This window comes from Micropterus dolomieu, linkage group LG14 (genome assembly GCF_021292245.1).
Source record: "Micropterus dolomieu isolate WLL.071019.BEF.003 ecotype Adirondacks linkage group LG14, ASM2129224v1, whole genome shotgun sequence".
Classification (NCBI taxonomy): domain Eukaryota; kingdom Metazoa; phylum Chordata; class Actinopteri; order Centrarchiformes; family Centrarchidae; genus Micropterus; species Micropterus dolomieu.
In genome coordinates, this window is record NC_060163.1 from 17,184,087 (window position 1) to 17,198,107 (window position 14,021).

The 14,021-nt window shown below is 39.7% G+C and overlaps 2 protein-coding genes across 2 annotated transcripts in view; one reads left to right on the top strand and one right to left on the bottom strand.

Annotated features, from left to right (window-relative positions):
* Positions 1–1,406: 1,406 nt before the first annotated feature.
* On the bottom strand, positions 1,407–4,040 carry LOC123983517 (SH3 and cysteine-rich domain-containing protein 2-like). The gene is made up of 4 exons (XM_046069775.1): positions 3,996–4,040; positions 2,924–3,290; positions 1,580–1,674; positions 1,407–1,445 (listed from the first exon to the last, which is right to left on the bottom strand). Exons 1-4 carry the CDS (start codon positions 4,038–4,040, stop codon positions 1,407–1,409), a joined length of 546 nt encoding a protein of 181 aa, XP_045925731.1.
* Positions 4,041–13,552: 9,512 nt separating this feature from the next.
* The window catches only part of LOC123983518 (nodal homolog), a 2,520-nt gene continuing 2,051 nt past the window's right edge, over positions 13,553–14,021 (top strand). The window contains exon 1 of the mRNA XM_046069776.1: positions 13,553–13,631. Coding sequence (XP_045925732.1) covers positions 13,553–13,631 — 79 coding nt within the window. The remainder of the gene's footprint in view (positions 13,632–14,021) is intronic.

Here is a 14,021-nt window from a genome sequence, read left to right on the forward strand (position 1 = left end):
CCCTACTTAATAATAATACAACTAATTTGAACACTTCTTTATCAACAACAAGACATTGCTGCCCAAAATCTACTCTGCTCTGTTTTTTACTACATTCATGAAGACCAGCCAATGGTTAAAAATCACCCAAGCAACAAATGCAATATAAAATACATTTTCACAAGCTATCACACAGACTAGGTTTGGATGACGCACTTTGGTTGTCAGTGAACCTTGGACCTTAACTTAGGTTATATATGAAATAACCTCCAACTCCATCCAGTTTCAGTAAAATGCCTAATCCTTGCTTTGATGAGTGCGCAGTGATCAAAAAGGACACTGCCGAAGGCTTGGCGAGAGCCTGACGTGTCATATCCTCGAGGGATTGTGTGCGCCTCAAAAACACTGAATTTCACACTGAATTAGCCAGACCAGCTGGTATAGGGAGATATTGATTTTCCAACACAGTTGAGAGGGGAGGAAATAAATGTAGCATCTAGACAAGAGAGGAAAACAGGATGGTGTTATGTGAGAAGAGCAGCACATGCAGGGAGGAAGGACAAAAAGGCTGAGTGAAAAAATGTTGGGACCCGGCCACTGAACTTCATCAGTATCATCCTCTTCAGTTTTTGTTCATCTTATGGCAATTTTATCCCGCTGCTACCCTTTCACATGTTTCCTATTGTGTTAGTCTGCTTTGCAAAGCCCTGGTCAATCCACATTCTATTTATAACCTCTACCTTTTTTGTCTCTGCTGGTTTGAAAAGGGCTTTATCCTCTTTTAACAAGACGGGGGCTTTGAGGCTAAGCATATTAGCAGGACTAAAGGCTACGCCAGCTGACTTAGAGAGACAATTACTGCATCCAGATGCTGTAGAATTCTGCTGACACAATGCATTCTGGGTTAGTCTCTGGCCTACAGAGTACTCGTGCTTTTCCAGTCAATTTTACAAATACTCAGAACATAAAAATGGAATTAACTATGTAAGAAACATTTTTGCCCATGGTAAGCTGGGCTACTGGGAGATAACTGCAGCAATGGAACAAAGCAATACAGGAATATTATTAATTAATTCAAAGCCACCCTCAACAGTGATTAAGCATTTTATGCTAATGAGTTTTGTCCTTTCATGGGTAGCAATGTTTACTTTCAGGGACAAGTGACATGAGAAAATACTAATGTATGTAACTAATGAAACTACAATAATAAAGCTTTAGGGAATAGTAAAAATGTCACTTTTTAAATAAGGTAGCTGAGAAAAAATAAAAAGCCCAGTCAAGATGCATTTGATTAAAATATTAAGACTGATAACAATATAATAAATGTTGTTTGTTACACACATTTCCCTGTGACCCACTGGCCAGGTGGGAAATCCAGCTACTTTAAATGAGATTTTGGAAGAGCATCTCAGAGTTTCACACCCCTGTTAATACCAGATGACCACATATCCCTGGGTGTCATCTCTCTGCCAGACACTTAGAGAAACTTTGTGTTACTTTATATTTTATTTGGGCAGCAAGGTGTTACTGTTAGCTTCATAAAAAGGTGCATAGTGTGTGGTAGTGAGACTTAATGATCGTTGTTCTGAAGTGTTCTTACCTTGCCATTGCAGGGCTGCTGGGAGAGCTCCGATGAGCACCAGAGGTGGGCTGCCAGCTTACAGGCTTTACAACGCAGCCCCTGCTTGGAGTTCCCTGGACAGCAAACAATTCACTTTAGACTGAAGGCTGCTGTCAATATTTCTGTTATCAGCAACAGGTTAAGGCCAAAATGGCTTGTTGCCACACTGCGTTATCTGTCCCAAGTGAGTGTATCTATTGTATAATATGATCTGATTATTACAAATGCTACATTTCTGCCAGTTTTTTATTAACAGTAATCACAAGCCACATTCTCTAGCTTTGGGTCAATTTTCATTTCAACATTTAAAAGACTTGTTTAAATCCCCAGAAAACCTTTACAACTGCATTTTGAATTTTTATTGCTCTGAGCAAATTATGTGTAGACATGTGGAACCCACACCGGAAATACTCATTGGACTGGCCTGCATGTCACAAGGTGCAGTACACTCACTCACTCATCGTCACACGTTTATCCTGTGTAGGGTTGGGGAGGTTGGATTTATTTATTTAATTCTCTCATGGGATTGGGCCAGGACAGAAGTATTTTTGTAGGAGTGGGAGGGGACAGGAGTGAAAATCCACTTCCATGTCACCGTCTAAATGGATATGCTCATATCAGGTCCTACATTTCCTATACAATGTCCTACACTTCATATATCAGGTCCTACAACAGATTCTGAATCGGGTGCAGTTTCCCTGGTGTCTGTTTGCTAAAGCATGTAAAACTGTTACAGAATAACAACCTGGACTAGAGATGAAATAAACTGTGTAAAACTCCCAGAAGAGTAAACAAGATTGGACCCCAGAGGTTGTTGTCAATTTTCATAGGGACAATTTTCTGCTCAAGAAATAAACCCACTGCAGAAGGCTCAGTGACATTTGTGGATTTGTGGACCGAGTTATAACTCTTAATCCCCTGAAAACCACAAATAGAAGTTATTTCATTATTTTGGGTAAAGTGAAGTGCAGAATTCCAAGTGGAAAAACTTCAGCAACTAAAACCAAAAATACATGTATGGCTAAATAAACCACAAGTGGTAAGTGAGAAAATGTGTGTTTTTGGTGATTTGGGTGAAGTGACCCTTTTAAGCACCTTGATTCAGCCAGGTACAGTAGATTGACCATACTCTGGTTAAGAAACCTAGCATTAAGCATACTGGCCAGTTAATTTTTGCATTGTGGGGGATTTTCACCTCTTGGAACGCATAGTGAACTTCACTGATCCTGGTTAAACTTCAGAGAGATCTGTCCAATATGGCTGCATATTCCCCATGAATGCAATGTTTAAAGCAAGTTAAAGTAACTGACACAACTGACTTACCTTGGATCATGTGTTTGCATCGCTGGCAGCTGGTAGGCCTACGGAAGATGTGCTCCTGGAAACAGTGAGTCTTGACCGGCTGGGCCTGAGACTTTAGCTGGTTTTTGGAGGCCACGGAGAGCGAAGGACTGACCGAAGGTGAGCGTGATGACAGTGAGGGGTTGGGACTGATAGACGGAGAATGGGAGGGAGAGCGCTCATAGACCAGGGAGGACTCAGAGAAAGGGGGAGGAGATTGCAGGGGTGGAGGTGTGGTGATGAGGGCGGATGGAGGGCGAGATTCACCATTACTACGCTGGAAAAAGTTGTCTACACTCTTGCTGCGCATGACAGATTTGAAGGACAGGGAGCGTTTCAACCTCTGCAACTGAAAGAAAAACAAAAACAGACAAAAAGAGGATGTGTAGGCGTCAAATTACAACCCGTTCCAAGAGAACTGTGTATTTATTTAACTAATCTAACTTAACTAAAAACAGCAAAACACAGATAGGGAAGTGAGAGCAAAACGCATTAGGCATGCAAGAAGTCTTTGGGACCCCAAAAACCTGTTCTATCAGCTACTCACTGAAAACTGGTTTTCAATATAAACAACATTTTATACAAAAGCTTCATCAGTTTTTGTTATTTTACATGCAAGACTTCTATGTGTTTTTGCTCTCACTGGTTTGTGGGCTAGGCTCAGGCAGAGAAAACAGATGCTTTTGATACACCCATCGCTACATTTTGATTAAACCACACCCACACAAGGCTCATGGGGCAGATTAGCAAGGTCTTTGTGTTATACTTAATAATCAATAAATAAATATGTTGTTTTGTCAATAGATATACTAAGATAGATCCTGATTTGAAATTGTCAGGGGTTTTTAAGTCTTCAAGTGTTGACTGATTACAACTTGAGAACCTAAAGGACCCACGCTTTACTTTGATTGTGATATTATATGCAGCAATGGATGAAATTTGAAAGCAGGGACAATACAAATGGCTATTGAAATGACAAAAAAAAATTAGGGCCCAGCTCGAGGGGGTATGCAGTAAAGAGTTTGTCTGTTAAGCAGCAGTCTGTTAGCTCTGCCCTCTGACTGTCCTTGCCCTGCCAGGCTGACTTCTGATTCTCCATCTTCGGCTTTTGCCCTGCTTTTTTCAAATTTGCCATCCCTTGTGAATCCATGCAAGTCAATACCACTTAAAATTCACATTTGATTAGTTTTATTGAGCGGCCTGCACCTTTGCATTTTATGCAGTCAGTGATGCACAGCAAACACTGTGTTTATCTTTGACTCTGCCTGCCTCCATTTCCCACATGCTTTGCCATCCAGTGCTTTTGGCCACGATAAAGGGGAATTGATAATGACAAACAATTACTGGGATGATGGGATCCAATATATGGAAATAATAACTGCTGTGCACTCTTACATCAAGAGAATGGCCAGGAGAATAAGGGCAAGGATGTAATAGGTCCCTGAGACTGAAGAGTACCTGCTCACTTTACACAGAGCTCATTAGCTGTCTATGTTCGCAACAAGGACATTGTTTTGATAACCAGAGTTCTTCTTCAGTTGTATAGACTTTTTTTTAATTCTGCATTTTGTTTTATTAAAATGTTTCTGCTTGTAGTGGTGTAGCAAAGGTAAGACATTTTACCTTTTCTACAAAGACCCAGACGCTATTCTTATGCACTTTTATGAGTGAGATGGTAGCATCCCTGTCACGTCTACTGCACCTTTAAGCAGGGTGCTGCTTTAAAAGCCACCACATCGCCCATCTCACTCCTTCGCAGAAAATTTCGATCAATAGCATCGAGCAGGCTCCTCTTTTTCTTCTTTAAGCTACAGATTCACAGATGCCAATTAGTTTGAGTGATGAAAAGAGTCCTCTCTGTTGACTCATTAGAGAGTGCCTCTCATAAATGTTTTCTACAGGGAGCTGAGACCATGCTTTCCTTAATGGCCTTTTCTTGGCTCGACCGGTGGCCCATTCAGTAATGGATGTTCCCCTCTATTGGATTTTTAACTTGTCTGACTTTGTTAATCTTTGGTGTGGTAAGGCCCGGTCTTTGCTCCAGTTCCAGGCGGAAAGGAACAATTTCTTTTAGACACAAACTAGGCAACACGTGACTGATAATCAATAGCTTAATATATCTCCCTGAGCTTTTACAAAGATTAAAGAGACAAAGAAACAAACAGGACTCGCCTAAAGATAAGAATAAAAACTATTTTAATGCCAAAAGTTGTTTTACAGGGTTAAATAATCATGAAGATTATCCTTTCATTTTGTCATGAACCACTGCTTCAATATTTACTCAGGAATCTACATCGCCAACAGACATGCATTGATGAAAGCAATAAATAATTTTTGAACGAATAAAATGTGAGTGGGTCGTTTTATGATATACAGTTCATCAGCGGATCTTTTATTCAGCAGTTTCTGTATCTAAACTATCCCATTTATCCTATCCTACAAAGTTTAAAGGGGACCCATTATGCATTTCCGTATTATCTGGCATATCTATAATGTTACAATGTCAGATGTTCATATTAAATGTGGCCAAGGCTTCAAATAATGAGGTAAAAGCATTTAATAGAATTCCCTTAGATTTCCTCCTGTTCTAAATGCTTTTTTCTACTAACCATATATGAAAAACCATTTATGGCCATTTGCTCCAGTCACAGAATGCTGGCCATGCCCACAAAGAAACTTGCAGCGCAGATCCCCTTTAAGCTTAAGCACTGTCAAATAAATAGCTCACAGAATCTGTTTTCTCAAAATTCAATGTAGTTTCTGCAGCTTGGCAACTGCTCTGGGCACTTTCACAGTTCAGCATTAGGTCACACTGAAGTACACTGGCCGGAAGTATGCAGACATCCCTGTCCATTTGTGTACGTTTTGTCAGGGGCCGTTTTTAAGGTTTTGGTTATCCCTGTTACTTCCAATTAAGGAAAATATTCACGCTAGGGCTGCTTAATTTTTCATCAATTATTTTGGTTATAATTGAAATCACAATTATTAACTTGATTACTGATTGACTTAGTAAACATCAAGCATTTATTGAACCTTAAAAAATGTTTCAGTTATTTTGATTATGCGTTATCTCAATTCATTTTTTTCATGTGACGTCAGGTTACAAGGGCAAAAAAGACATTTTCCACTGCTCGCCAACTAGGGAGCAAGTAACACACTGTTTGTTACTTTTGTGTTTCCAAAATGCCGCTAGTTGTTGTGCTCTCAGATGCACTAATCGACATGGAGACAAGCCTGAGCTATGTTTCTACAGAATTCTGTCCGATTAAGAAAACCTTGGCAGCAGTGTAAGGTGAGGGATTCTCAAGGTAAACCTATACATGACCGCAGTCAAGCTCTGGCAGGTACCTGGTGATTTTTAATGGCAGAAATACGCCAGATTGCTTGCAGTTTGTGTCCATATCTCTTGATATCCATATCTCACCATGTCTTTTTCTTGAGTTGAGAGGTGATCTAAATAATTGTGGGAAGGGAAACTGCTTTTGCTACGTCTCTACAGGAAGTCTGGTGTGAGCCACGGTCCTGGTCTGTTGTTCTGCCCTCCCGGTCACCGCGCATATCACAAAAACTATGAATTAGCCCATGAAATAAGAAATAGTAATTGAATTTTATTCACTTTAAACTGCATCTTAGAGAGGATGACAGCGTGCACGCAGAGCAGGAGACAGGTGAACTACTTGAGTTGACAACAACTCGTTACGTTGCATAATGCTGAAATTCAACTGTGCTGTTCCATCAGGAGATGCAGTTACTTAAACTAAAGGTGAGAAAAGTATAAATCCAGTAAGGGGACACAGTGAATATTTTACAAGCACATACCAGGTAAAGCAAGACTTAACACTCCGGGTTTAGTATAAGCATAACAAATATATAAATTGTAAAGCTATGAGTAGAGGGAAAGTCCGCAAACGTTACGTCTTCTAATGTGCTCTAATACTGAGCACTGTAGTTTGCAAGTACTGCATAACAGTCACATATTCAACCAGTTCCATAAGGGCTCCGGTGGGCTCATTCTGATTGGCTAAACAAGTATGTGCAAGTTTCAGTGTGGTGAAGCCTACAGAGCCTACAATGCCTGTTAAGAGGGATCTGATCATTAAAACCTGTGGTATTTAACATATTTAGGCAAGTTTGTTAAGAGACAGTCTAACTGGGAGCTGCAGGGCATCACGCTGCACACGCACCACTGTACGCTGCTGATTATCTCCTATTATTCTTATTATATATATGTGTGTTTGTTAAAATGGTTTTGAGTGTGTTCATAAGCATGAACAAAATGAACCAGCTTCACTCTGCTGTCATATATCCCTTAATATGCTCCCCTGAAATAAGAACAGAAATCAAAAGCAGTTTGCTAATGAATGCAAATCTCTATGGCACTCTTGTGTCTCTGTAAGATTTTGAATAGTCTATTTATGGATCACAGAACTGGGGACCCATCATACTCTGAACTACTGACAGCAATTAGCTCATCACAGTGCGGGTAGTGTAGCGTACTAGAACAGACAGTGGTTTGAGGAAGGAGATGAAGCAAAGAATAAGAAACAGGGATAAGAGCATAGTGAGAGAAGAGATTGACTGAACACACCACCACCACCAACCCCCCTGTCTTTGAAAGCCAAACAATGCAACAGGGCTATTCTGTTCACCCCTCTGACAGACCAGTGGAGAGAGAGAGAGAGCAGATGTCTCAGCCTTGTTCTTCAGCAGTTTAGAAATGAGTACAGAGTGCAGAGATGTTTGGTGAAGGCTTCTATAAATAGTCTGTTGTGAGGAATGCCTGGATAAATTAATGATTAAGAAGGGGGGGGGGGGGGGGGGGGGGGGGGGTAGTATTCACACAAGATGCCTGTGAAGCCGAAAAGTAACCATGCTGCCACTACAATGCAGGTGTAGGTTGTTTTTTTTTTCTCCTTTAAACACACAACACATTATCCAGAGTAAGGGAACTGTTAATCATAAACAAAACCATTTCTTAGCCAATAGTTCTACATATTGACATATCTTAACATCTAATACTTCCATAATAATGTTTTGTTTGTATGTCTTGAAACACAACGGATGACTGTATTCGTGCCATGCTGAAAAGCAATCTTCAGGAAAGAGGATTCAACTTTGTAAAACTAAACACGTTTCCCTCACTATGCGTGTAGCTGCACAACTACACAGCAAGCCAAAAACTCTTTTTCAATAAAAGGTTGAAGACAGCGGATTGCCTTCCAAGTTTATACAGTTTAATAACAGCTATACCAAAAAGGTAGTGTAAAAAAAATGATAGCACTGTAAAAAGGAAACAGGATTCACAAAAGGTAGTTAGTTACACTGTCCCTCATGCCAAGAAGAAACAAAGTACCACCAGAGAAACATCAACATTAAGTTCCCAAGAGTAAAAGTAAAGAGTAAAATGCACAACAATAGTTAATTTACTTAGAAACTTGTTGTATTAGCAACACGTTAGCATTTACTCAAGTACTGAACATAAGTACAAATTTGATGTACTTGAGTATTTTTGTACAGGTACAGCTGAAACGATTATTCGATTGACAGAAGTAATTGGCAACAGGGATGTCACAATACCAAAAATGTAGTAGTCGATACTGATACTAGTAAAATTCCATGATTCGATACCAATTCTATATCACGGTAAGAAACAAAAATCAAAACTATAAATCCCATATACCTCAACATACACTCTTTTAATAAAAACATAATTAAATATTTGAACATTACAAAAAACAACTTGCAGCTGTTAAAATTGTGAGGATGTCCAGGACAGATGAGGTGATTTGATGTCAATATATACACATAAATGAGCAAGCTATTGAAATTAGAACCTTGCACTGTGCATATCTAATTATTACTCAATTTTCTTTACTTTTCTTTACAATCTCACCGGTGTGAAATGTTTAAGGGTGGTCACTTTTGAAATTGGCAGTGGTTTGAGATTTTTATACGAAAAACAAAAAAGCTATGGATGACTGAAATGGATTGTATTGGACTTTTAAGACAGTCCCTAACTCCGCTATAGTATACAGTAATATACAGACTCAATTTGTAGCGCTGCAAACTGCATCATTAGCTTTGGTGATTTCCACGTGATCAAAACTGTGAAACGTCTGCCTTAATTAGCTCTCCAACATATCACAAGACTGGGAGAAATCGAGTCTTTGACATGGAACTACTGAATTTCCGCGAAATACAGTCACCACGTTTCCACACACAACTCTTTTATCTTTTCGACGAGTCGAGGCGGAGTTGTCGCTGAAGCTGCACTTGTCGCTATCTTCCACGTGCTGGATCTATGGTACCTGGCAAAACGAGTACAGACATTTTTCAAAATTTTGTTATCGACTTGGTACTAAAGTATCGGTTCTCTTGATATCCCTAATTGGCAACCATTTTGATCGTCAGTCCTATACAGTAGAACAACAGCTCAAAATGAGCTCCATTTCAACCAACTACAACAATAAAATCCCGCTTTTACATTAATGCAGGACTAATAATATTCAAATTAAAGAACAGTCACAGGGGACACGGGAGCACTTCCACTTTCAATACATTTAAGTACATTTCCCAAATTATACTTTTACATAAGTAACATTTTCAGTGCAGTCATTTTACTTGTAACAGAGTATTTTTATAGGGTGGTATTAGTACTTTTACTTAAGTATACGATCTGAACACTTCATCCACCACTGCACTTTTCTTTATAGAAATAATAAAAGAATAACAATCCCATCACTACATGTCTGCAAGTAGTTTCAGCTGCCGTACTGTTGGCACATCTCGTCTGGTGGTCTGGTCTTGTCAAGGAATCAGTCCTGGGTGAGCTGGGTGCATAAAAATGATTACATCTGGTTTATTAGCCTAGTTTGGATAAGAAATGCTTGTTTTATTCTTGGCACCAGTAGCATCCTTGAACAGTGCCCAGACTGCCTTTGTGTCCTTTGGGCACAGCGATTACACAGCAGTATACTGGACTGTGTGTTGAAATGTAAACTCGTAACGGTCTATTGATTGATGAAACATGAATAGATCAATTACATTGTCCGATCTGAAATTCATGACGCTAATTCCTATTAATATATTAATTAATCTAATATGTGCAGGGATTGGTACATGTTTATCCCATATTTCTAAATGTTTGTTGTATTACTACCTCACTGAAAAGTTTAGATGACAGTATGTAAACTAATGCTGCTGCAGCGCTGTTCATAGGGCTTGGAACAAATTGATACTTCCTAGGACAGTGCAAATCTGTTATTACATTACTTCTATCCATCTCTACGTATTAAAGGGATTTTAGGGATTTCAAGTAGCATCCCAATGGATTCTGATGAATTCACACCATCCAAAAAGCAACAAAAATCATATTCAGGTGTAATGACATTACATTTGTATAATATTTCATCTGATCTTTTATAGACATATGGCTCCCTTGATTTCAATTGTATTACTTAGCAAATTACATGTCATGTCAAAACTTTACAACTCAAGAAAATATAGAGTGAGGTAATTACAAACTCAGAGGTTGGAAGACAAAGCTAAAATAAGGCTTTTATTTTAAGAATTTTTCTAGATGGGAAAGGGAACCTGAAGTGAACCAGAGGTGTCTCTGGTGACCTTTTATACTATATGCTAATATCTTGGTGTGAATCAAGGTAAATTATTCTCCTATCCCCCCTCTCATGTCAAATTTACAGCTCTGTGTGTGGCTCCCAAATATCTGTCTGTTGTTTGAAGGATTGTTTCTCAGTTTCATCCATGAGCGTCTTGCTGGCAAATACTTCACCAGCTCAAAAGCTGTCTGCCTGAGTGTGCAGCAAATCCAGTCATTTAAAAGGCTTAAAGGCACAAGGTACTTTTGCATTTAGCATTAGGTGACTGCCACAGCAGTTCTTTGATTTCCACTCAGTGGTGAAAGATTAACACTCATTGGGGTGCTCTTATATTTATTATCTTAGATTTAACACACACTGAGATTCAATTGTAATCTTTTTGATTAAATACTTGGGAATTCCAAAGGTTTTGTTACACAGTCCCACACCAAGTCTTTGTGAGTCAATTCAAATAAAGTAGTACAGAGAAACAATAAGCTGTGCAGGACAAGATCATTACAGTAATATTCAAAGCAAAACCTTCTTTATTGACTGGATAAATGAGGGAAACATGTAAAAAGGAGAAATTCATCTATGCAGAGGACAAATTATTCAGTTAATAAACCAAAGTCAAACTTGGAGAGAAAGTCAAGTAAAAGTGTTTTCAACTTGATTAAATGAGTTACATCATTGTTCTCTTTATGAACGATTATCTGTTAAGTATTTAATCAGTCTTGCAGTCAAAGGTGTACTTTTTTAGGGTATTTTTCAAGGTGAGTCTGCCATTCAGAGCTGAAGATCAAAACAATCCATTATAAAACTTGTATTTTTCCCCCACTCCATTACATCAACAGCTTTGCCTTTTTAGAGAAAAAGTAACATCAGAAGTCTCTAAAACAGCAGCCTAAGGTCAGTACAAAAGAAAGGACTAAATAACGTCCACACTTATTCCCAACTGACTCCGCTCTTACCCTGACACTGCACATGGGACTCTGCTAGATCAGCAGCATTTTAGAACTCAATCAAGGACAATAATTCAGTGACTTCATCATTAATTAAAACAGTGCTGGGTCAACATTGGATACTAGGAAGAGCAACAATGACACAGTAAAGTACGAAGAGTCGGTTTATCAGTTTGCATTGATTCATGGATGTAACAGCACCGATGTCATATTCTTTGTGTATACTCTTTGTCTATATTTCTGTCTTTATGAATATCCATATCTGTCTTTCTCCAACCCTTCATCTGTTTTCTGTGCAGACTATCACTTGTTTCAAAGGTCACCAGTACAAGTCAATCATTCTGGCAGGAGAAACACAAACATATCATGGTCTGTCAGAAATTAGGCGAGTGACTGATGTATCCTTCTGCTAACAGTCATAGATCTGAACATACGCTTTCTTCAGAAATGTCATCTACACAGTGTAACCATATGAATGCTACAGCCACATGCTGGTGCACATCAGAAAAGCTCTGCAGCTGAATTTACTCATTAAAGATGTTCAGTTACCTACTTAAACAAGGATTCATTAGTTAACCAAGAGAAAATTAAATGTCACCACTGTCAAAACTACCAATTTGAATAAAACTGTATCATCTTCCAATTTACAACTACACATTTATATGGTAATTTGTTTCATGAACTGTAAAAGTGAAGAATTCGCCTGTTTTCATGTTTCATGTACAACAAGTCATTCTAAGAATAAAAAACTTAAGATAGAGAGGTGTGAAATGGAGAAGTCTTGATCAACAAAGAATGTCTACTGTAATTTGGTTTAACTGACTGAACTGGCCACCATAGTCTTGCATAATGTTCAGAAGTTAAAAGAAACATGTCTATTCAAGGTCACTCGCCTCTTACTTTTGAGTCTTGCTTCTTAATTTGGCATTCTCTTATCTTTCATCTCATATTTCCTGCTTTTCTCCTCATACTTGAACTTCACTTTTCTTTTTCGCTCCATTTGTCTCATTCCTAGCAGGACATCTCTTATCCTTTCAAGCACTCAGGCAAACATCACCGGCCGGCCATTCAGAGATATGGAGAAAGACAACGTAGGAGAGGAAGGAGGAATGGGAGAAGAGAGGGACAAAGAGAAAGATGAGGAGAGGTAAAGTGAAGGTGGAAAAAGACATGGTTTTTGGTTTCACGTAAATGTACCACAGTCAATAGAAAAGAGAAAGGAAACACATACTCTAAGAAGAAGAAGAGAGCAGGAAATAAATTGCATGAGGAGGAGAAAAAAGGGGATGACAAGGAAGTTAGTGAGAAGAACAGCAGAAGGAGAGCTATGAGAAAGTGAGTGTGAAGGGCAAAGTCGGAGAGAAACCGCTGCCATTATTTCACCTCATAAAAACGTCATTGTGTTGGCTGAGAACGTGATGGGCTGTGTGAAGACCCTGCGGACTTGGGGAAAACAGCACCACCTTGCATTATCAGCATTTACGCCCACTGTCTTTCGTGAATATTAAACTTTATGTAGCTGCTGGTTCAGAGCATAGCTCTTGTTTCCTCTACTAATAAACATCAAGTTTCAAGGAATAGTTCGACATTCTGGGAAATTTGCTTATTCGCTTTCTTAAAAAGGGTAGATGAGAATATCAATACCACTATCTTGTAAGTTAAAAATCCACCTCCTATGACCTCTAAAAGGTCAATAATTAAGACATTTTATACAATTTGTTTAATCCATACAAACAGAGATGTCTAAAAATGAGTATTCCCCATTTAATGAGGATTATGCGCCAGATTATTTCTTGGCCCAGATTGGTAACTTTCCTGGAGTCCCTGCTGGTTGCCTGGCAAATAGTCTGGCACACAAAACAACACCTCCAACACTTGCATTAGGAGGAACCCAGGGCCAACCGCAGCAGCATATGGTCTCACAAGTGGTCTGAGGATCTCATCTCGGTACCTAATGGCTGTCAGGTTACCTCTGGCGAGCACATGGAGGGCTGTGCGGCCCCCCAAAGAAATGCCACCCCACACCATTACTGACCCACCGCCAACCGGTCATGCTGGAGGATGTTGTAGGCAGCAGAATGTTCTCCACGGCGTCTCCAGACTCTGTCCCGTCTGTCACGTGTGCTCAGTGTGAACCTGCTTTCATCTGTGAAGAGCACAGGGCGCCAGTGGCGAATTTGTCAATCTTGGTGTTCTCTGGCAAATGCCAAACATCCTGCACGGTGTTGGGCTGTAAGCACAACCCCCACCTGTGGACGTCGGGCCCTCATACCACCCTCATGGAGTCTGTTTCTGACCGTTTGAGCAGACACATGCACATTTGTGGCCTGCTAGAGGTCATTTTGCAGGGCTCTGGCAGTGCCCCTCCTGCTCCTCCTTGCACAAAGGCGGAGGTAGCAGATCCTGCTGCTGGGTTGTTGCACTCCTACGGCCTCCTCCACATCTCCTGATGTACTGGCCTGTCTCCTGGTAGCGCCTCCATGCTCTGGACACTATGCTGACAGACACAGCAAACCTTCT

Excerpts from the sequence above, each read along its gene's own strand:
- LOC123983517 (XM_046069775.1), bottom strand. The coding sequence starts at position 4,040 with ATGGAGAATCAGAAGTCAGCCTGGCAGGGCAAGGACAGTCAGAGG. Across the intron at positions 1,675-2,923 it reads ATGCAAACACATGATCCAAG|GGAACTCCAAGCAGGGGCTG; the intron begins GTAAGTCAGTTG and ends TTTGCTGTCCAG. Across the intron at positions 1,446-1,579 it reads AGCAGCCCTGCAATGGCAAG|AGAGATGACACCCAGGGATA; the intron begins GTAAGAACACTT and ends AGTGTCTGGCAG.